Source organism: Tenrec ecaudatus, chromosome X (genome assembly GCF_050624435.1).
Source record: "Tenrec ecaudatus isolate mTenEca1 chromosome X, mTenEca1.hap1, whole genome shotgun sequence".
NCBI lineage: Eukaryota > Metazoa > Chordata > Mammalia > Afrosoricida > Tenrecidae > Tenrec > Tenrec ecaudatus.
Window position 1 is genome coordinate 111,980,695 of NC_134548.1, and position 22,596 is coordinate 112,003,290.

Sequence of the window (22,596 nt, forward strand, 5' to 3'; positions counted from 1 at the left end):
CCCCAGGAATGTTTGTATTCAGGAGCTTTTTCCCTACATCCCTTTTGCAATTTTTTTTAGCTTACCTCAGCGGACTCATGTTGTACTTGTCCTTTTGTGCTTGCCTTACTTCACCTAGCATAATTTCCTCCAGTTCCTCCCATGTGGTGATATGCTTCATGCATTCATCTCTGCTTTTTAGCAATGCATAATACTCATTGTATGTATGTACCACAATTTTTTAATCCATTCATCTGTTAATGGAAATTTGGGTTGTTTCCAACTCCTTGCAATTGTGAACTGTGCCATGATAAACAATGGAGCACAGATGTCTGGCCGTGGTTTGTTTCTTGCCTCTTCTGGGTATATGGCCAGTAGGGCAATTGCTAGGTCATATGGTAGTTCAATTTCCATCTGTTCTAGAAATTTCCAAATCGATTTTCATAGTGACTGTCCATACCTACAGGTCCACCAGCAGTGGATGAGAGTTCCTGTCTCCCCACAGCCCCTCCAACACTTGTTGCTTTCTGATTTTTTGAATTGGGCTATCTTTGAGGGTGTTAGGTGATATCTCATAGTTGTTTTAACTTGCATTTCTCTTATGGCTAAAGATTACAAACATTTTCTCATAGGTTCATTGGCCATTCAGATGCCCACCCCTGTGAAACTTCTGTTCAGGTCCTTTGCCTACCTCCTCAGTGGTCAATTACTTTTTTTTTCTTTTTGGAAGCTAGCAGAGTATTGTAGATATTAGTAATAAGGATTTTGTCTGGTGTGTCATTGCTAAAGGTGTTTTCCCAGTCCGTGGGCTCTCTTATTGCTCTCTTGGTAAATTCTTTCTATGCATACAGGTGTTTTATCTTCAGTATATCCCACTTGTCAATTTGTGCCTCCTCTGTGTTTGTGTCCTTCCCTATTTCTGGTAGCCTATGTATTCCCCGCACCAAGGTTCTCAGGTTGGTCCCAATTCCCTCATAGATAGTCCTAATAGTTTGGGGTTTTGCCTCATTGTCCGTGATCCACCTTGAGTTTATTCTTGTGTGTGGAGTGAGATAAGAATCTTGCTTCAATTTTCTGAAGGCAGATAGCCATTTTTCCAGCACCAGTTGTTGAAGATGGCATCTACTTCCCATTTGATATTTTGGGAGCCCTTATCAAAGATCAGTTGTGCGTATGCTGATGATTTTATTTCTGGGTTTTCAGTTATTTTCCATTGGTCTGAGTATCTGCCATTATACCCGATCTTTCTTTTTTTTAATGTTTTCCAGTATGTGCAATGCAGGATAAGTACAGTTATAGAGATAGTCACTGTATTGATGGCTATTGGGGGTAGGGGAAAGGAGTTTGGAGGGAAATGGGGGCTAGTAGCAATGAGCACAAGAGGGGAAAAATGTTCAGAAACTGATTGTGGTGATGATTGTACAACTCCTTTTGATATGAATCAACTATTGAAGTGTATAATGTGAAAATTATATGACAAACTATTTTAAAAACTATTCATACACATTTTGTTTCATGTCATTGACTGCAATGACAAAAATCTCTGTTACAGTGTAACAGCACATATCCCACTTCCTCTCTGTATTTCCTATTACTATTCCTTTCTTTTTCCTACCCCTGCTGAACTTTGTCTCTAAGTAAATGTTGCCTTTATGATCTCAAATATTTTATTCTTCTAAAGGTGTTCCCTATGTTACCATTACCTTATAAACCTCCCTATTGTTTAGCTAAAAATTGAGCCAAGAGGGTGAGGTCATTTTCAGACCTGAAATGTGACTGTGGATCATAATCTCAGGAGTTCCACCAGCTTCTATCTGACCAGTAAGACCAGTCATTTTTTAATGAATTTAGGTTTTTTAAAATATTTTTCTCCCACTCTATCAAGACTTTCTAACGTGATCCCATTTTGGAGTAGTTATCAGTGTTATCTATGCATCATCATCCATTAGCCTTGGTGGCGCTATGAGATAAGTATTGGGTTTCTAACTAAACAGTTTGCAGTGCAAACCTACGAGCCTCTCTAAGGGAGGAAGATGAGGCTGCCTGCACATGTATAGATTTACAATCTCATAAACCCAAAGGAATAGTTCTACTCTGTGCTATAGGGTAAATGTGAGTAAAAATCAACTTTATAGTAGTGGATTGGGGGGGGTTATTATCCAGTAATTTTTTGCCATAAATTTGGTTATTCTTTATTTGCACCACAACTCTTTTTTGGGGGGTTTGCAAATTTTTTTAACATTTTATTAGGGGCTCATACAACTCTTATCACAATCCATACATATACATACATCAATTGTATAAAGCACATCTATACATTCTTTGCCCTAATCATTTTCTTTTCTTTCTTTTTTTTTACATTTTATTAGGGACTCATACAACTCTTATCACAATCCATACACATACACACATCAACTGTACAAAGCACACCCATACATTCCCTGCCCCAATCATTCTCAAAGCACCTGCTCTCCACTTAAGCCCTTTGCATCAGGTCCTCTTTTTTTCCCCTCCCTCCCCGCTCACCCCTCCCTCATATGCCCTTGGTAATTTATACATCGTTATTTTGTCATATCTTGCCCTATCCGGAGTCTCCCTTCACCCCCTTCTCTGCCGTCCCTCTCCCAGGGAGGAGGTCACATGTGGATCCTTCCACTCTCCCAGCACCGCCCCTCACACCCTTGGTCCTGAAGGTATCATCCACCCTGGATTCCCTGTGCCTCCAGCCCTCATATGTACCAGTGTACAACCGCTGCCCTATCCAATCCTGCAAGGTAGAATTCGGATCATGGTAGTTGGGGGGAGGAAGCATCCAGGATCTGGGGGAAAGCTGTGTTCTTCATCGGTACTACCTTGCACCCTAATTGACCCATCTCCAGTAGTTTTTAAGGAGGGTGGTATCCAGTTTCCATGAATTAGATTTTTCCCCTTGATCTTCCTGTAGTTGATTTCTAATCTTATAGCATTGTGATCTGAGAAGATGCATTATAGAATTTGAATACTTAAAAATTTATTAAGACTTACTTTGTGCCTTAATATGTGGTCTATTCTGTAGAACAGTCCATGTGCACAGAAAAGGAATGTATATTATACTGTGGTTGGGTGGAGTGTTTTATATGTGTGTGTGTGTGTGTGTGTTCTAGTTGATAATTTCCTAAAATATTATCCTCTTTGTGTTTTAGTTTTTTGTGTGTGTATGTATGGTGAGTCATTTTGATTCCTTCATATTTCCTTTTCTGCATAGGTTTAAATAATTTTTCTTTGCGGCTACAATGGGAAATATATTTGCCATTCTAATCTTTTAGCAGCCTGATTAAATTTATATAAATTTGTATTAGGTCAGGTTGCCTAGAGAAACAAACCCAGTATCCATCATGCATGTATAAGAAAAAGCTTTATGTCAAGAAGCTATCCCCGCCCAGTCCAACTCGTCTATAAGTCCAATGCTAGTCCATAAATCCCTCTTCAGATTCAGGCAGCTGAGTACCAGTGACATAGAATGGTGATCCAGGAAGCAGAAAGATCACAGGTTGGTGAGTGCTGAGTTCCATGGATCCAAGGTACGTGGAAACATGGTACGGCACTAGCAGTTCTAAGGGTTGAATGGTCTAAATGGGGCCGCCCCTCAAAGCAGAGTTCCACCAGGTGTAGGGGCAGAGAGAGAGAGAGAGATTCCCAGAGTGCCTCACTCTTTTTCCCTCAATAGTTTATTGATATGTAAATAACATATCATATGATTTCATAGTTCAGTCATAGTTAGAGTTGTATATATAAAACCACAATCCATTCCCATGCATACTCCCCACTCCCATATTCATTATTTTCTCCCCAATTCCTCTCAGCCTCCTCCTTATCCCTCATAAACTACTGCATCAATTATTTTCTCTATATGTCTAAACCTTCTGTCCTTCATAAACTGGAAAACATTACAATAAAAGAATGAAAACTCTGTGTGTGTTAAAGAAAGAATGAAAATAGTTAAATAACCCAGAGAGAAAACCTCTTTCAAGAAATAAGCAAAACATATCTAAACTTAGAACAAATCCAAAATAGATCAAGAAGGAGATAACATGACTAGGTATCATATCACACTGTAGTTCCATCCACCCCAATCAAGTTTACAATAATCTTTGTCTGATAGCAAGATTATTTTTGTCCCTGTGGTCCAAGGGGATCTTTCAGAGGTTTAATCTGAATAGATACTCTGAAGATGGATTTGGGGTTCCAACTGTCCTCTTTAGCCTTCTAAAAATTGAGTGTTCTCAATTTAAGCTCTGGAGTCTTTCTCTCCGTTGTATTTCGATTTTGTTGTCATCTTTAAATCACACGGGCTGGTGCGCTCCTTCCATGTGGACTGAGTTGATGCCTCATTTAGAAGGCTTCTTATTATATACAAACCTTTAAGACCCCAGACTCTATTCTTTTTGATAGCTGAGCACCATTTATTTCTTCACCACAATTTTCTGTAGCACCCACATCTTCAATAATCTCTTTATGAAGGTGAGTATCGAGCAGGGCCATGTCATGAGAACTAAATGTTCTTGAGTTGTGTCAAGAATACATTGGGAGCCCAGAATCCATTCACCTGTCTATAGATGGTGCACGCAGAATACCTCACTCTTATACAAAAGGCCATATCCCCAAAGAGGTGTCATTAAGCTACCACTTGATTGTCAGGTTTAACCGCACTCCAGCCTAGGAGTGTCTAGTTGCCACAATCCCTAATTACTACATAACTTCAATAACAAGTATTCTCTGAATGGTGCATATGGTTGAGCTTTTGACGATTAAGTAAAAGGTTGGTGGTTCTTCTCCGATCCCCCAGATGTGGCTCAGAAAGCAGGTGTGGCAATCTGCTTCAGAAAGGACACAGCCTTTAAAAACTTTATAAGGACTCTATGAATGTCCTTTGTCTCATTACAGAGGTCTAAATCCAGGCATGTATATATTTAAATACATTTATATACAATGACAGGAATAGATCTATGTACATGTATTTATTTCTAAAGTATTACAGTAGCAGATGAACATTGGACCTCCACTCAAGTACTCCCTCAACACAAGAACAATTTGTTCCAATAACATGGCACTCTGTGATGTTTACCTTCCCTGACATGATCACTGAAGACAAAATGAGTGCATAAGCAAGTGTGGTGAAGAAAACTGATGGTGCCCAGCTATCAAAAGTTATAGCATCTAAGGTCTTAAAGGCTTGAAGATAAACAAGTGGCCATCTAGCTGAGAAGCAACAAAGCCCACATGGAAGAAGCACACCAACCTATGTGATCACATGCTGTCGATAGGATCAGGTATCAGGCATCAAATATCCCAAAACAAACAAACAAAAAGCATATCAGTGGGAATGAGGGGAGGGCAGAGGGGAGACCCAAGCCCATCAGTAGTCAATTGGACAACCCCTGTCAAAAGGACTACAAGGAAGAGAAGAGCCAGTCTCGGTGCAATATAGCAAAAAGGCACAACCTTCCTCTAGTTATTTAATGCTCCCTCCTAACCCCACTACCATGACCCCAATTCTATCTTACGAATCTGGCTAGACCAGAACATGTATACTGCTACAGATAATAGCTGACAACACAAGAAATCCAGAGCAGATAACCCCCTCAGGACCAATAAAGGGAGCAGCCATACTAGGAGGGTAATGGGGGGGGGAGGTCAGTAAGAGGGAACCGATCCCAGGGGGACGGACAACAGAAAAGTGGGTGAAGTGAAACAGCGGTCCGTTTAAAACATGAAAAAAGAGAGAAATTTATAAATTAACAAGAGAATATGAGGGAAGAAGGGAGGGTAGGACAAGGAGGGTGAGAAAATGAGGAGCTAATGACAAGGGCTCAAGTAGAAAAATGTTTTGGAAAAGATGACGACAACATATGTACAAATGTGTTTGACAAAATGGATATATGTACAGAGTGTGATAAGAGCAGTAAGAGCCCCCAATAAAATTTTAAAAAATAACTTTATGAGGCTGTGTTATTCTGCACACATGGAGTCACCATGAGTTCGAATCAACTCAACAGCAGCTAAGGAAAACAACTTCAATAATACAGAAATTCTATTCCTATGCCATTCTCCCCTTTTATGTTGTTATTCTCACAAGATACACTTTTATATATCATGTGCCCAGTATTTACATTATTATTTATCCTTTTGTCTTCTATATAACATAGAATGAACATCACAAATATAGTCCCAAACCAAAGACACAACAAAGTTGGTCTTATGAGAGACCTTCATGAAGTTCATGGTAAAACGGAACTCAAAGACAATGGCATTTTTCCCTGAAATTTTTAAAAAAACATTTTATTAGGGGCTCATACAACTCTCATCACAATCCATACATATACATACATCAATTGTCTAAAGCACATCTGTGCATTCTTTGCCCTAATCATTTTCAAAGCATTTGCTCTCCACTTAAGCCCTTTGCATCAGGTCCTCTTTTTTTCCCCTCCCTCCCTGCTCCCCCCTCCCTCATGAGCCCTTGATAATTTATAGATTATTATTTCGTCATATCTTACCCTATCCGGCGTCTCCCTTCACCCCCTTCTCTGTTGTCCGTCCCCCAGGGAGGAGGTCACATGTAGATCCTTGTAATCGGTTCCCCCTTTCCAACCCACTCACCCTCTACCCTCCCAGTATCGCCCCTCACACCCCTGGTCCTGAAGGTATCATCCACCCTGGATTCCCTGTGCCTCCAGCTCCAATATGCACCAGTGTACAACCTCTGCTCTATCCAGTCTTGCAAGGTAGAATTCAGATCATGGTAGTTGGGGGGTGGGGGGGAGGAAGCATCCAGGATCTGGGGGAAAGCTGTATTCTTTATCGGTGCTACATCGCACCCTGACTGACTCATCTCCTCCCCTAGACCCCTCTGTGAGGGGATCTCCAGTGGCCGACGAATGGGCTTTGGATCTCCACTCTGCATTTCCCCCTTCATTCACTATGGTATTTTTTTTTGGATGATGCCTTATACCTGATCCCTTTGGCACCTCGTGATCGCACAGGCTGGTGTGCTTCTTCCATGTGGGCTTTGTTGCTTCTGAGCTCGATGGCCGCTTGTTCACCTTCAAGCCTTTAAGACCCCAGACACTATCTCTTTTGATAGCCTGGTACCATCAGCTTTCTTCGCCACATTTGCTTATGCACCTGTTTGTCCTCGGCGATCGTATCATGGAGGTGTGCACCCAATGATATGATTTTTTGTTCTTTGATGCCTGATAACTGATCCCTTTGGGACCACGTGATCACACAGGCTGGTGTGTTCTTCCATGTGGGCTTTGTTGCTTCTGAGCTAGATGGCCTCTTGTTTATCTTCAAGCCTTTAAGACTTCAGACACTATCTCTTTTGATAGCCGGGCACCATTAGTTACTTATTCACCCGCTTTGGCTCTTCCTGAACTTTTTAAGCCGTCTTATCTGTGGTGGAAATTATTCGAGGTCTTTATTTCTTCATATATTGTTCAGTTATTGATTAGTATCTTCATCTTTCAACTGGACCACTTCAATTAGCATTTCTTTAGGACTGCTTGGTAGTCATGATCTACGTTAGCTTGTTATCTGGGATTGTCCAAATTTCAACCTAATTTTCTGAGGCAATTTTTGCCAGAAACAGGATTCCCTTTTGTTTGTTTTTTTCTTTGTTTGAAACTAGCTGGTGTGTTACAAAAGAAGTGAAGTCGGGGAAAAAAAAGAATTGAAGTCGGTTTCAATTTTACTTTTCCTCCTTTTATAACCACTCAGAACAATGTTTTGTTCTGATGGGTAAGGAAACAGTAAGGTTTTTAAGGCTGTGACCGTTTTCTATCTCTTTTTTATTTAAATTTATTCTCAATTTTTTTATTTTTGTGGAGTATAACACATGCAAAGAAAAACAAACTATATATACTTGCATGATCCTTCGCATCAAAACAGTAACGGTATCCCAGAAAACTACCCTGTATGTGGCTCCTGCTGCTATTGCTGCTGCTACTGCTGTTGCTGCTTTTCTCCTCCTCCTCCTCGTCTACTTTTATTTCCAACCCATCCTCCCTCCTTCCTTCCCTGTCCCCACCCCCTCCCCAGCCTCACCATAATCTTCAGTCTTTTCCATTGGTAATAAAACCATTTTCTCATGATTTTTGTTTTCCCTTTATAATAATGGTGTCATGAAATATATGTCCTTATAATATTAACTAACTTTGCTGAGCATAATGTCCTCCAATTTTCTCCGTGTCAGGAGGTGTGACAGTCTCATCATTGTTTTTTCAGGGATGCATAACATTCCATTCTGTGTATGTAGCAAGATTCATTTATCTACTCCTACACAGATGAGCTTTTTATTGTTTCCACCCTTTTGTTATCAAAGATATTCCTGCAATAAACATGGATGTGCACATATCTGTTCTTGATGTGTTCTTTATTTGGTGGGGGGGTTATATTCTGAGATTGCAGGGTCATGTGGTATTTCTATTCAAATTTGTTTCAGGAAGTGCCATCTTGTTTTCTCCAGGGGCTGTACGATTCTGCCAGCCCACCAGCAATGTATGACAGTTGCATTCTCTTCACATGCTCAGCATTTGTTATTTTCTGCTGTTGTTTTTAATTTTTGCAAAAATATGAGTGTGGAGGCATATCTCATCATTAGTTTAACTTGAATTTCCCTAATAGCTAATGATCTCAAGTCTCTCTTCAAATGATTGTTGGCAGCATGGATGTCCTCTTTAGTAAATTGTCCTGTGCCCATTTTTATTAGATTATTTTTGTTTTTCTTATTAAGGTGCTGTGATTTTTCTACAGATATTTTTTGATTGACTCTTAATCTTATATATTATTGCTAAGTATGTTTTCCCAATTTGTGGGTTCTCTTTTGATGACATGAATGTGTTTGTAGAAGTTTCCGCTCCTGTATTTTGTCTTCTGTAGTGTGGGAGTTTTATATTATGTTTTGTAGTGTATTTATACCTTGCATTAGGGCTCTTAAGGGGGGCTGGTGGCTTCGTGGCTACTTATTCTGTTGCTAACCGCAAGGTCTGCAGTTGGAAAACACCACCCTCCCAGAGGGAGGAAGATAATGCTTTATAGCCCTCTAAAAATATACAATCTCAGAAACGGGTTTCTGACTCACTGATTCAGACTCACTATGAGTCTGAATCAAATCAATGGCAGTGAGTTTAGTTTAGTTATTTGTATCCTTAAGTTTGTCCGTTGGGTGTTTGTTTGTTTTTTCAATTTATGATGGTTATGGTTCTAAGGCAATCGTTCTCAAACTTCCTCATGCCATGACCCTGTAATACAGCTCCTCATGTTGTGGTGACCCCCCAACCATAAAATAATTTTCGTTGCTACTTCATAACTGTAATTTTGCTACTGTTATGAATTGGGTGACCCCTGTGAAAGAGTCGTTCGACCCCCAAAGGGGTCGCGACCCACAGTTTGAGAACCGCAGTTCTAGGGTTTATATTTAAGTCTTAAATCCATCTTAATTGAACTGTTGTACATGGTGAGAGATATGGGTCCTGTTTCATTCTTTTGCAGATGGAGGGCCAATGTTTCCAGCACCATATATTTAAGAGACTTCCCCCATTTAATGCATTTTAGTACTTGATCAAAAATCAGATGTCTGTAGATACTTGGTTGTATTTCTGAGTTTGGTCAACATATCTATTATTGTACTAATACCAAACTGTTTTTACCGTGATTATGTAATAGGTTTTTAAGTCTGGGAGTGTTTGTTAGTGCCCTTGGATATAACCATTCACTCTTCTCTTGATGCTTTCAAGATTCTTTCCCTATGGTTGGTTTTTGATATTTTTATAATAATGTGTGCTTCTTCACCAGACTATGTGATCAAGAGGTGTTGAAGGGATCAGGTATCTGGCATCAAAGAACAAAAAATCATAGCATTTATGATCACCTTCCTGATACGATCAATGAAGACAAATGGGTGCATAAGTAAAAGTGGTGAAGAAAGCTGATGGTGCCTGGCTATCAAAAGTTATACCATCTGGGGTCTTAAAGGCTTCAAGGTAAACAAGCAGCCATATAGCTCAGAAGCAACAAAACCCATGTGGAAAAAGCACACCAGCCTGTGTGATCATGAGGTGTCGAAGGAATCAGATATCAGGTATCTAAGAACAAAAAAGTCAAATCATTGTGAATGAGGAGGAGTACAGATTGATGACACAAAACCCATCTGTAGGCAACTGGACATACCCTTACAGAAGGGTCACGGGGAAGAGATGAGCCACTCAGGGTGCAGTGTAGCAACAATGAAACATACAATCTTCCTCTGGTTCTTAAATGCTTCCTCCCCCCACCCCAATTATCATGATTCCAATTTTACGTTAAAAATCTGGCTAGACCAGAGGATGTACACTGGTACCGATAGGAACTGGAAACACATGGAATCCAGAACAGATGATCCCTTCAGGACCAGTGCTGAGAGTGGCGATACTGTAAGGGTGGAGGGAGGGTGGGGTGGAAAGGGGGAACCTATTACATGGATCCACATATAACCTCCTCCCTGGGGGATGGACAACAGAAAAGTGGATGAAGGGAGATGTCAGACAGTGTAAGATATGACAAAACAATAAAAATTTATAAATTATCAAGGATTCATGAGGGAGGGGGATCAGGGAGGGAGGGGCAAAATGAGGAGCTGATACCAAGGGCTCATGTAGAAAGCAAATGTTTTGAGAATGATGATGGCAGCAAAAGTACAAATGTGATTGACACAATAGATCTATGTATGGATTGTGATAAGAGTTGTACAAGCCCCCAATAAAATGATTAAAAATAATAATTATTATTGGGTATCGAACTTCTTGGACATATCCTACTTGTTTTTGTTGTGCTTCATGTATTTCACCACATTTGGAACATTTTATGGTACTATTTCTTCAAATATTCTTTCTGTTGCTTTCTCTTTATCCATACCATTCCATAATGTCTTTTATACAACAAGATGTATATTGGTCTACTTAATGTTGCCCCAAAGGTCTCCTGTGTGCTGCTCTTTTATTATCCCCTTTTCTTTCATTTAAAAAAAAGATTTTCAGATTGGATGATCTGCAAAGTTGGCTACTTTTGTATCTTTGCATTTTCGTACATATATTCAGAGCCTGTTCATCTAAAAAATAGTCTGAGATTTTTATGTGTATCACATTCAATCTATAGAAAAGTGTGGGAATAATTGACATCTTTACTATATTAAGTATGTTGGTCTATGAGCATGGTATGTCTCTACATTTATTTACATCTTCTTTAGCTTCTCAAAGCAATTTTTATTATATTTTCAATGTAGAAAACTTGCAAACATTGAGTCCAATTTATTTGTAGGTGATGTGTTTCCTATCAATTTTATTTAACTATAATATATACACATATTCTAAATTTATAGATTAATTCTTTTTGGAACATTTGTTCATCATTGGAATCACTCTCCTAGCCAAAATATTTAACATTTCCCATAACTGAGATATTTAATTATGCTCTTTTGCAATTAGAAAGAAATCCCAACCTTCAAGTCAGGCAAGCACTGATATGATCTGACAAAGTTTAATCTGACCCACTCTAGAATTTCGTATTAAAGGGATAATGCAGAAATTACTCTTTTGTGTCTAGTTACTATTCTCTCAGCATATTTTGATAGTCATCTATATTATTACTTATCTCCATAATTTCCTTTTTATTGCAGAGTAGTATTCTATGTTTGAGTGCATCTCAATTTGATTATACATAATCTTTTGATACTATTTCCACTTTGGACATGCTAAATAAAATTGTTATAAATATTTATGTACAGATTTTTAAAATCTTTTTATTAAGGGCTCCTACAACTCTTCTCACAATCCATACATACATCAATTGTGTAAAGCACATTTGTACCTTCATTGCCCTCATCATTCTCAAAACATTTGCTCTCCAATTAAGCTCCTGGCAGCAGCTCCTCATTTTTCCCCTCTCACTCCGCTCCCCCCTTCCTCTTGAACCACTGATAATCTATAAATTATTATTTTGTCATATCTTGTACTGTCCGAAGCGAAGTCTCCCTTCACCCACTTTCCTGTTGTCCATACCTCAGGGGGGAGGTCACATGTAGATCCTTGTAATCGATTCCCCCTTTCTACCCCACCCTCCCTTGACCCTCCTAGTATCGCCACTCACATCACTGGTCCTGAAGGGATCATCTGCCCTGGATTCCCTGTGTTTCCAGTTCCTATCTGTACCAGTGTACATCTTCTGGTCTAGCCAGATTTGTAAGGTACAATTGGGATCATGATAGTGGGGGAGGAGGAAGAATTTAGGAACTAGAAGAAAGTTGTAGGTTTCATCATTTCTACATTGCACCTTGACTGGCGTCCCCTCCCTGAGACTCTCCTGTAAGGGGATATCCAGAGGCCTACAAACGGGCTTTGGGTCTTCACTCCTCACTCCACCCCCTCATTCACAATGATATGTTTTTTTGTTCTGATGATGCCTGATACCTGATTCCTTCAGCACCTCATGATCACACAGGCTGGTGTGCTTCTTCCAGGTGGGCTTTGTTATTTCTGAGCTACATGGCTGCTTGTTTACCTTCAAGCCTTTAAGACCCCAGATGGTGTAACTTTTGATAGCCAGGCACCATCAGCTTTCTTCACATTTTCTTATTCACCTGCTTTGTCTTCAGCGGTTGTGTCCGGAAGGAGAGCATCATAGAATACCAATTTAACAGAAGAAAGTATTCTTGCATTGAGAGAGTACTTGAGTGGAGGCCCAATGTTTATCTGCTACCTATTTCCCCATCCTCATATATAAATATATTTGCATTTATGCATGCCTTTATTTAAACCTCTACAAATGTTCTTTGCCTCCTAGCTCTTTCCTCTATTTCCATTGACTTTCCTCTTGTCCCACTACCATGCTCAGTCTTCATTTGGGTTTCAGTAATTCCTCTTGGTTGCACCACCCTTGATCACACCCTACCAATCCTCCTACACCTTCCTCACCACCGATTTGGGTCACTTGTTGTTCCCTTGTCCCTGTGTTTGTAAACACCACTGCCTTTCCCCCCACCTCCCTCTCTCCCATGTCCCCCCAGACCTGTCAGTCCCATTGTTTTCTCTTCCAAGTTGCTCATCAGTCTATCTTATCTAGACAGTCCTGCTGAGATAATAACATGTCCAAAATCAAGACAGAGCAAAACCAAGCAACGATATACAACAAAACATCATCAAGAACAAAACAATGACAAAAAACACAACAAAAAGGAAAAGCTTGTAGTTAGTTTAAGGACTGTTTGTTGGCCTTTAGGAGTGTTTTCCAGTCCAGTCTGTTGGGGCACCACACCCTGGCCCCAAAATCCACCTTCAGCATTCCCGGGGGACCTCACCGCTCCATTCCCTTGCTGTTCTGTTGCACCCCCTTAGTGTTTTGTGTCGGTATGGCGGGAACAGACCCTGCACAATTCCCACACTGTGTTGAGGGAGTATGATATTTTTGAGCAAAAATTTTTTCACTTCTCTTTAAAAAATTCTACAGAGTAGGATTTCTGAGACATATGGTAAGTGTAACTTGTCAAAAATTTGCCGAGAAATCTTTCAGTTTGGTGGAATTTCCCACCAGCAATGAATGAAAATTGCTGTTGTTCTGGGTCCTCAAGAACACTTAGTATTGTTAGACTTTTTAAGTATAAGAATTCAAGTGGGACAGTGGAATTTCCACTACTGTGAGGAAGACCAAGGTTCTATTCTTCTTATACAATGAAGGCATATCCCGTGCAGCCACCACTTGTGTTGCTGTGCATGTTGTTATGATGTGTAGATCAGGCTTCAATGGAGCTTCCAGACTAAGACAGACTAGGAAGAAAAGCCTGAAGATCTGCTTCTGCAGTCTAATGCTCAACTGAGCATGAGAATGATGCAGGACCAGGCAGCGTTTTGTTCAATTGTGCAGAGGTCTCAAGGGTCTTATTTGTATCAGAAGACTCAACAACAGCTAGCAGCAGGAACAAAAATGGCTATGTAGCAGCATTTTATTCTGGTTTCATTGCACATTCCTCTGATAATTAATAAGATAAGGCAGCTTTTCATTAATTTAGTGGCAATGTACAAGGGGCTACCCCAAGGAAACGAATTTTTTTAAACCTAGGTATTTAATTTTTTTGCGAAACAACCTTATCACGTTAAAAATACTTTCCATTACACTTAATACATTTATCAAATCTGCGACATTTGGAAACATTTTTCAAACATCTGTTTTGATGGTTGACAGCATGTCCCTCCTATTTTTTCTTCACCTTTTCTACGTTACCAAATCACTGTCCTTTCATGTTCCTATTCGCAAATGGGAAGCATGTTTACTGTGTAACTGCAATTTTAGTAAATCCACTTCCTAGTTCTAGAACTCATTCTTTTGTAGATCCGTTAGGATTCTCTAAACACATGAACATGACATAGTCATTGCTTTCAAACCAGAGATTTGTGGAAGATTTATTGTTTAGTTTTCAAAATTCATCAGAAAAGCCCTGTTGCACAGGAAGCTAATTGGCTGACTTCATGGAAGGTCCTCATGTGCCTGGGGGCCCCTCACAAGAGAAGTCATCAGCTGCCCTGTCCTCTCCCAAGTTCTAAGAGTGCAGCTGCTTGTAGAGTCTATATTTATATAATGACTTTGCCAAAAGTGACAGGTGGTCATTCTTATACACCCCTCCAACTTTAATCCTCTTTTTCAAGTAAAATGATGTCTTTTGTTCCTTGTTTTTAAAAATGTATATTACTTGTTGAATTTTAAAAGGAACAAAACAGAAAGGTGAAAGAATTGGGGGTGGAAATCCACTCTTTCAGAGACTATTTCCCTAACATACCTCTTCTAGGCATATTATTGGCAGTAGAGAGCAGCCGACAAAACAGGGGAGTAATAGGGAAACCAAAACTCAGTAAGACAGAGTAAAACTACCCCCTTTGGGATTTTGGAGCCTGTAAATCTTTACATATGCAAAAAACCTCATCTTTCTTGCAGGGTTTGTGTTCCTGAACCTGCTGTTAGCAGCCCATTACGCAACCCACTACACCACAAGGGCTCCTTAACTGGGAGTGTAGGAGAAACCAGATAGCAGAGAAGCCACAGAAATGGTCAATAACCCCTAGAGCAAAAGCCCAAACTGGCAATCAGGGAAAGGCCCAGGGCTATGTTCCCAAGGGAGAAAGAATGATAGACCCTGAGGATAAAGCGGTTTAAGGATGTGGGGGCAAGGAGAAGGGGTTGGGCTGCAGACTTGGCTGGACTCCGTGCCCCAGGGCCTGGGCCAGGCAGGGGGCGGAGCCGGGAGGCCAGGAAGCGTGTCAGATGACTCGCCCGCTCACCTACTGGCGCCCCTCCCTGCAGAATTGGACCATTCTTGCAGAGTCTGTTCTCTGCCTCCGTTTCCGACGGCCCAGAGATCTCCTAAGCTCTGGACGACCCAGGACTGTGAGGCGCAGGTGAAACAGGTAGGGAACCCAAAGGGTCCCTGAAGCTGGGTGGGTGCGTGGTCGCGTCGGGCGGAGCACCCTCCCAGAGTGACGCTGAGCCAGCAGCAGCAGAAAGTCTGGGGCTGCAAGCTCCAAGGGCCCTCCGCGAGCCCTAGCTGGGCCAGGTCGTGGCTCAGAGGGGCAAGTCTCTGCAGGAGAAGGGACTGGCTCACCCTGCAGGCGGGTGGATCCGAGGTGACAGGCAAACTTTGGGAAACACCTGCATCTCTCTCCCACCCCCTGGGGTTTCTCTAGCATCTTGCTCAGCCCCTTCCTCCTACGTGCAGGGGCTCACAGGGGGCGGGCCAGGGCCAGATAGTTTTTCCACACAAGCCCCTCCACCTCTCTGCAGAGCGGAGGGTCCTGAAGGTGCACCTGGTGGTGAGGATCAGGAAGAGGAGACTTCCAGGATAGGCCCAGGTCAGTAAGAGGGACAGACAGGAGGAGTGTGTGGGGTAGGAGGGTGGGAGGTGGACAGCGCCCATTTTGAGACCCCTGTCCTCCGTTTTGGTGCCTGCAGAACCCTAGCAGGAAGAGGCAGGAAAAAATGTTGGGCTTGGGAGAGAGAGGGAAGACGACTTGGAATCCTCTAGAGGTAGCCCTAGTCCCTCACGTGGGCAAAGGGACATTGTAAAACCTTAGGATGGGCATTGGGCTGCTAACCCGAAGGTTGGCGGTTCCAACCCCACCAGCTGCTCCAGGGAAGCGTCTGCTCCTGTCCAAAGTGTACAGTCTGGGATACACGATACAGGATTACTATGGGTTTGAATCAAGTGATGGCAGGGGGGGTTGACTTTCGGTTTAAATATCCAGGGATCTAGATGGTGAAAAGTTTGGAATAAGGGCTCAGCGTTCTGTGCTGATCGATCCAGGAAGCACTCAGTCCCATCTCTCGCCTTTTATCTCCTAGGAGGAATGGAGTCCAAAGAGGCACCAGCGGGAAAAAATCCCAACGTGGAAAATGCCCACCAGGAAAAGGACAGAAAGGAGCAAGACACTAGTAAAGGAGAGGCTTTGGCTCTCCTTTTGGAAGCCGGTGAAGACTGTGTGCCTGGAGGAAGTCTCAGGCAACCCCGAGTCAGACAGCCCATCCTACGTTATAGATGGGACATGATTCAGAGGCTTGGAGAGCCGCAGGCAAGGATGAGGGAGGAGAATGTAGACAGGATTGGGGCGGAGGGGAGATTGCTGATAGAAAACCTGAGGGGAAAGCAATGGAGTCACAGTCTTCGTGCAATGAGCACGAAGCCCCGTCGCCGTGACCATCATGATGAGTTTTGCCTTATGCCCTGAATCCTGACGTGTGCCCTGAAATTCATGGGGAGATCCCTGCTTCCTGAACGTACGTATGTTCGGTAAACCTTTTGATATGACCTGTGTCTGATGGATCCTCTATTACCAGCTTCTTACTGAATGTGCTGTTTTTACCTCAGTCTCTGGAAGTTTCCATCAGAAGGGGAGTTTTATCTATTGCCTAGAAACATGCTCATTATATATTGTAAAGTTAATAAAGCAGTTTAATGAAGAAATATCTTTTCTTTTTTATTTCAAATATTACATTTTTATTTTTTACATATAAATGGTGTAAGAATAAAGTATTCCAATGCATTTCTCTGTGGCTGGTTTTTATATTGTGTATGTTTTCTTTTTTCAAAACTAAATGCATATGACTTAATCCAAGACCTTGGCATCTCCAGAAAACAATGTGAGTCTAGAAATGAGGACAGAAACTCAATTTTAGCTTCCCTCTAGACTGCATTAATAAGTATAAACTCGATAAGAGACACATTTCTTTCAAGATCCTATTAGTAAATGAGGGTAACAATCCTCTCCCAGAGTTTCCGTGTACACCAAATAGATTTCATGTCAGTGTTTGCTCCCATCATTACATGTACAACTCAGTTCTTGAGTTAGTCCCTTCAGTTATTGCAGGACGTTTCCAAAGCGAGGCCTTCCCTATAGGTATAAGTTCAAGGGACGGAAACAGAAACTTTCCATTCCTCTCTTGCTGTGCTCCATACCCATGTTCTGCCTGGGTGTTGCTCTGTGTTCTGGGGCCTACTCCCTACACCTACCACCACCACTGAGAATGTTTGAGAATTCTCAAAAGAAAGACCCATGATACCTCTAGAATGTTTTGGCAAACCGTGGCTTTATGTATATGTGGTTCTTATATGTATATGTGGTTCTGAATTAAACTTGAAAAAAAATTAAGGGTATTACTCAGATAATGGTGACTTCATTTTTGAGTAATAATATATATATACCTCTTCTATGAATAATTTTTACATTGTGAGGGATAGGATTGGTTATTCCATCTCAAAAGTTTGTTGACTCCTGTTCTAGAACCCATAGTACATGGAACGGAAACTCTACAAAGGTGTGGTTCAGTCCCTTCCTCATATTTAGCGTTATAGAAAAAGGCCTGTATCTGATTTTCCTTAGGGTGAATTCTCTTAAGAAACCTCCCCAGGTCAACACCATGAGATACGTGAGGGAACACAGAGTCTGGGGCAGTCTCTCCTACCAGCCAACCTCCACGTGAAAACTATGAATGTGCGGAATGTGGCTTTCCTCAGTTGAATTAAAGGAGCCCAGGTGCTCAGCTAGAAGCCCTGGTGGTGTGGTTACGAGTTAGGCTGCTAACCACAAGGTACACAGTTCTAAGCCACCAGCCACTCTGTAGGAGAAAGACCAGGCTTTCTTCTCCCTTAAAGAGTTATAGTCTCAGAAACAAGTCAATTCTGACTCAGTGACCCTATAACCCTAGATTCAGAGAGGCTAGTAGGTTAGAATTACTGTCCTTGTGGTTAGCAACCCAGCTTTTAACCCACCAGAGATCCTTCCTGTACAAATTCCAACTGAGAAAACCCTTTAGGGCTGTTCTGCTCTGTCACATGGGGCTGCAAGGAATTGAAAATCAATATGATGGCATCTACAAGTAACAATATACGGAGTTAAATGTCAGGAAATAATGTCAGTGGATTCTCAGAACTTGGGAAACAAACTTGCCCTCACTGTGCTAATCAGGTGAAATGAAAACATGCATTAAAATAGTCTTTTGTGTAAGGAAACTTAAAAAGAAAATCCAGAATGGGTTAACAAACCGTATCCCAAGTGTCAGATGTGGCCCAATATTTTGTTTTTAAACCTACAAGCAAATAATGGTTTTTACATTTTTTAAACGGTTGAAAATCAAGGGAATAATTTGTGACACGTGACAAACAAAATGCAAATGTTCAAGCCCATAAATATAGGTGTTAGTTTAGAGCCAGCCATGCTTATTTATATTGTCTGTAGCTGTTTTTACACAATAGCAGAGTTAAGTAGTTCTGAAAGAGATTGTATAACTCCCCTAAAAAACTGAAATATTTACTTTCTGCACCTTTGTAGGAAAAAAATGGCCGATATCCGTTCTAGAATCTAACAGTGCAATAAGTCTTTTGAAATCAAAAGGGGACAATGTTAGAAAGAAAACAGCCAGGTGAAAATATATTATCTAGCACAGCAAACCTCAAACATCATGAATCTAGTGCCCCCAAATGTCAAAGCCCTCCTTCCGCCATATGCTTGAGGCACAAGGCATATTTGTGCAAAACAAAAGTTTATGAAAGGAAAGGCCAGATATGAAAGGCAGTAAAACTGAAAAACAGACTTCCTTGTCCAACTTCCATGGAAAAGAGGAACAATCTGGCTTCAGTGGCCTAAGACTAGTCAGCAGCTTCTTCACGAAAAGGAACCGGGAAGTTCATATGCCCCTAAGCATATCCATGCTAGAAGACTAGACACATATGCCCAGGAAAATGTTTCTCTATGTCGTGTCAAGGCAGATCCAAGTTTCCCTGTCAACTTCAGGAGAAAATGGGTTGAGGATACCACTCTCTAGAGACTAGTCAACTTCCTTTTGACTCTCAAGAGAGTGGATATGAAGAAGTACCAGAGGGTGGCTGTCCATGTACAATGCCCAAGCAACAAATAAAGAGTAAATAGTGGGCAGAAGATAATAAGGGAATAGGGACATGAGAGTCCTTTGATGCAGGGAGAGCACTCATAGCCAAGGTCCTGCCAAATTTGCCTGTTTATGCCATTCCCATGGGTTATATGTTGGGTCCCCTTTTCACCCTCAGTGTGGCCATTCTCCATGAAAGGGACAAATTGTTCCCAAAAATGTCTAAATTTCTGATAAATAACAGGCAGAGAGTTTAAAGAGTGTGTATTATCCCTGTGGCAGAAGTAGTTCTTTTCAAAGTTAAAGGATGTCCAAGAAACAAATGGAAATTTGTACAGGGATTGAGCATTGGACTTTGGCACACTCAATAAAATTCAAGAGTCATTTGAATAATTATAATATCACTCACAGGTCATGCTGGTCAAATATTTCATTAAATCACCCCTAACCCACTCATCACATTCTGATGGCTGGCACTGTTTCTCTTTGGTGATGCATGTGAGGTTAGATGTTATTGATGATTTCACTGGCCTTATATGGCTCCCATGCAGAATGTTCCCCACCCCTGTGAAAATAGATATTTGGTGAATGAATGAATGAAAATCTAATCAAAATAAATATTAATTTAATGGTATTTATCAAATACTGAGCATCGATTTTTTAATTGTTACAGTTACCTTTTTATTTGATTTTATTTTTTTTCACCCAAGCCCATTGAAAGAAATCTGTAGGCAACTGGACATGCCCTTACAGAAGGGTCACGGGAAGGAGACAAGCCAGTCAGGGTACAGTATAGCTACAATTAAACATACAACTTTGCTCTAGTTCTTCAATGCTACTTCTGCCCCACTATCATGATCACAATTATATCTTGCAAATCCTGCTAGACCAGAGGATACACACTGGTACAGATAAGAACTAGAAACACAGGGAATCCAGGACAGATAAACCCCTCAGAACCAATAATGAGAGTAGCAATACCAGAAGGGGAAGGGGAAGATGGGGCAGAAAGGGGGTACCAATCACAATGATCTACATATACCCCCCTCCCTGGGGGACAGACAACAGAAAAGTGGGTGAAGGGAGACGTTGAACAGTGCAAGACATGGCAAAATAATAATAATTTATAAATTATCAAGGGTTTGTGAGGGAGGGGGGAAATGAGGAGCTGATACCTAGGACTCAAGTAGAAAGAAAATGTTTTGAGAATGATGATGGCAACAACTGTACAAATATGCTTGACACAGTGGGTCTATGCATGGATTGTGGTAAGAGTTATACGAGTCTCCAATAAAATTATTTTTAAAAGAAAAAATAAGGTACATTTAAAGGTTATCTTGTGTCCAAAGAAAGCACTGCAGCTTGAATCTTTTAGTCTGGAACAGTGTACCCAGAGGACACAGACATTGGACACTTCAGCAAGTTTAGATAGCATATGAAGTATGCGTTGGTTAGAAGTAAAATGACACTTTCATGACTAATCATTATTTTAAACATTAAGCCACATTTCTGCTTTAAAAAATTGGAAGTAACAGGTATTTCCCTCCCTGACTGAAAGAACGAAAACCTGGACAGATGATATGACCATTTTCAGTCCTTGAGCAGCAGGATCCAGTTCCCAGTGGAAAGGAAACAAACCATGTGAGTCTTACTGTTGCCCCAGGCTGCTGTCTGGAGGGAGTTTCCAGACAGCTGTACAGAAAGGAGAAAGTCAGGAGGAGACCAGTCATCCTTAACTTGAAAAGACAGATGTGGACATATAGGATAACCTACAGGACACTTCTCAGGAACGAATATTAGACAGGAGAGAGCTACAGTGGGAGAGTTTCATAGATCTGCACAAGATATCCTTCAGGTTGTCAGCTGAGAAACAACTAGTTTACTGAATATGAGGTAGCTATCAGGGGCTTTAATACCAGAAAGACGTTTACTTGTGTTGCTTCAATACCAGAAAGACGTCTACTTGTGTTTTATTGACTGTGCCAAGGCATTCAACTGCATAACAAACTATGGAAAGCCTTGATAAGAATACCAGAACACTACATGTGCTAACATGGAATCACATAGTTCCTTTCAACCCTGAGATTTCTGTGCTTTGAGCCTCCTCAATCCAGGGACAGAAAACTGAAACACCAGAACGTGGCACATGAGCAAAGACAGAAGAACCAAGTAGCAGAATGACAGTTATGAAGTAGCAACGAAAATAATTTTATGGTTGGGAGTCACCACAACATGAGGAACTCTATTAAAGGGTCGCGGCATTAGGAAGGTTGAGAACCAACGATCTAGAGCATAAGAGAACAAACAAAGCCGAGTGCCTTGAAGCAGGAGACTTATTTGGAGAGTTGCAGGGGAAAGACATATTCCAAGCACTCAATTGGGGGAGCTGGGTTTGCTGACTCACAGAGCTAGAGTGAAGCACCTTTGAGCTGAGGCTTATAGTAAAGTGATATACTCAGCGGGCATTTATCAGCATCCTACATGAGCTTTGCTATACTGCAGGACCAGGGCAGAAGCCAAGGGCCCATGTTCAGGAGAGACCACAAACCAGAGAAAGGCCTACTTGCAAGCATGACTGGGAAGAGTTTGTTCTACTAAGTATTTCTGATCTTGAATTATAAGTAGTTACATTCCTGAGAAACTACATAATCATAGTTCTGTGTGGCCATTTTAATGAATTATCTAAGCCAAATGAGGAGTGGAGAGATCCATGGGAGTAAGGGATGGTATCAGAATTGGTAAGAAGATTGGAGTTTGGGGGCATGACTGACACTGATTCTAATAGAGATCCTCCTCCTTTATACTTGTGTAGTCAGAAAAGGCAAGACGCTACCTCTATGTTATTTTTCACACACCCAGAGGAAAAGGAAGCATTATATACAGAGGAGCAAAGATAGTTTTGTTGTTGTTGGAAACAATGAAAAAAACACAAGACAGTAAAACAACATCCTTAAAGCACAAAAAGTAATCTAGAAATCTAACCAGAGGTGAAATAAAGACACGCTCAGACTGAAGGGGAGGGGGGAAATCATCACCATTAGACCCCCACTCAAAGAAAACTAAAAAACTATTTCAGAAAGAAGAAAAAATCTGCTGGATACAAAGAAATGAAAATCACTGGAAATGGTAATCACATATTTTTCTTATTATTTTTATTTCTTCAAAAGTTAGTTGATGTTG

General features: G+C 41.1%; 1 protein-coding gene and 1 pseudogene across 1 annotated transcript; one reads left to right on the top strand and one right to left on the bottom strand.

Annotated features, from left to right (window-relative positions):
• Positions 1–7,632: 7,632 nt before the first annotated feature.
• LOC142435435 (small nucleolar RNA SNORA61) lies at positions 7,633–7,776 on the bottom strand (annotated as a pseudogene).
• Positions 7,777–16,382: 8,606 nt separating this feature from the next.
• Positions 16,383–16,946, top strand: LOC142434468 (protein BEX1-like). Its single transcript, XM_075539179.1, has one exon. The coding sequence runs from the start codon at positions 16,383–16,385 to the stop codon at positions 16,758–16,760; it is 378 nt and encodes a 125-aa protein (XP_075395294.1). The 3' UTR covers positions 16,761–16,946.
• The last annotated feature ends 5,650 nt before the right edge of the window (positions 16,947–22,596 follow it).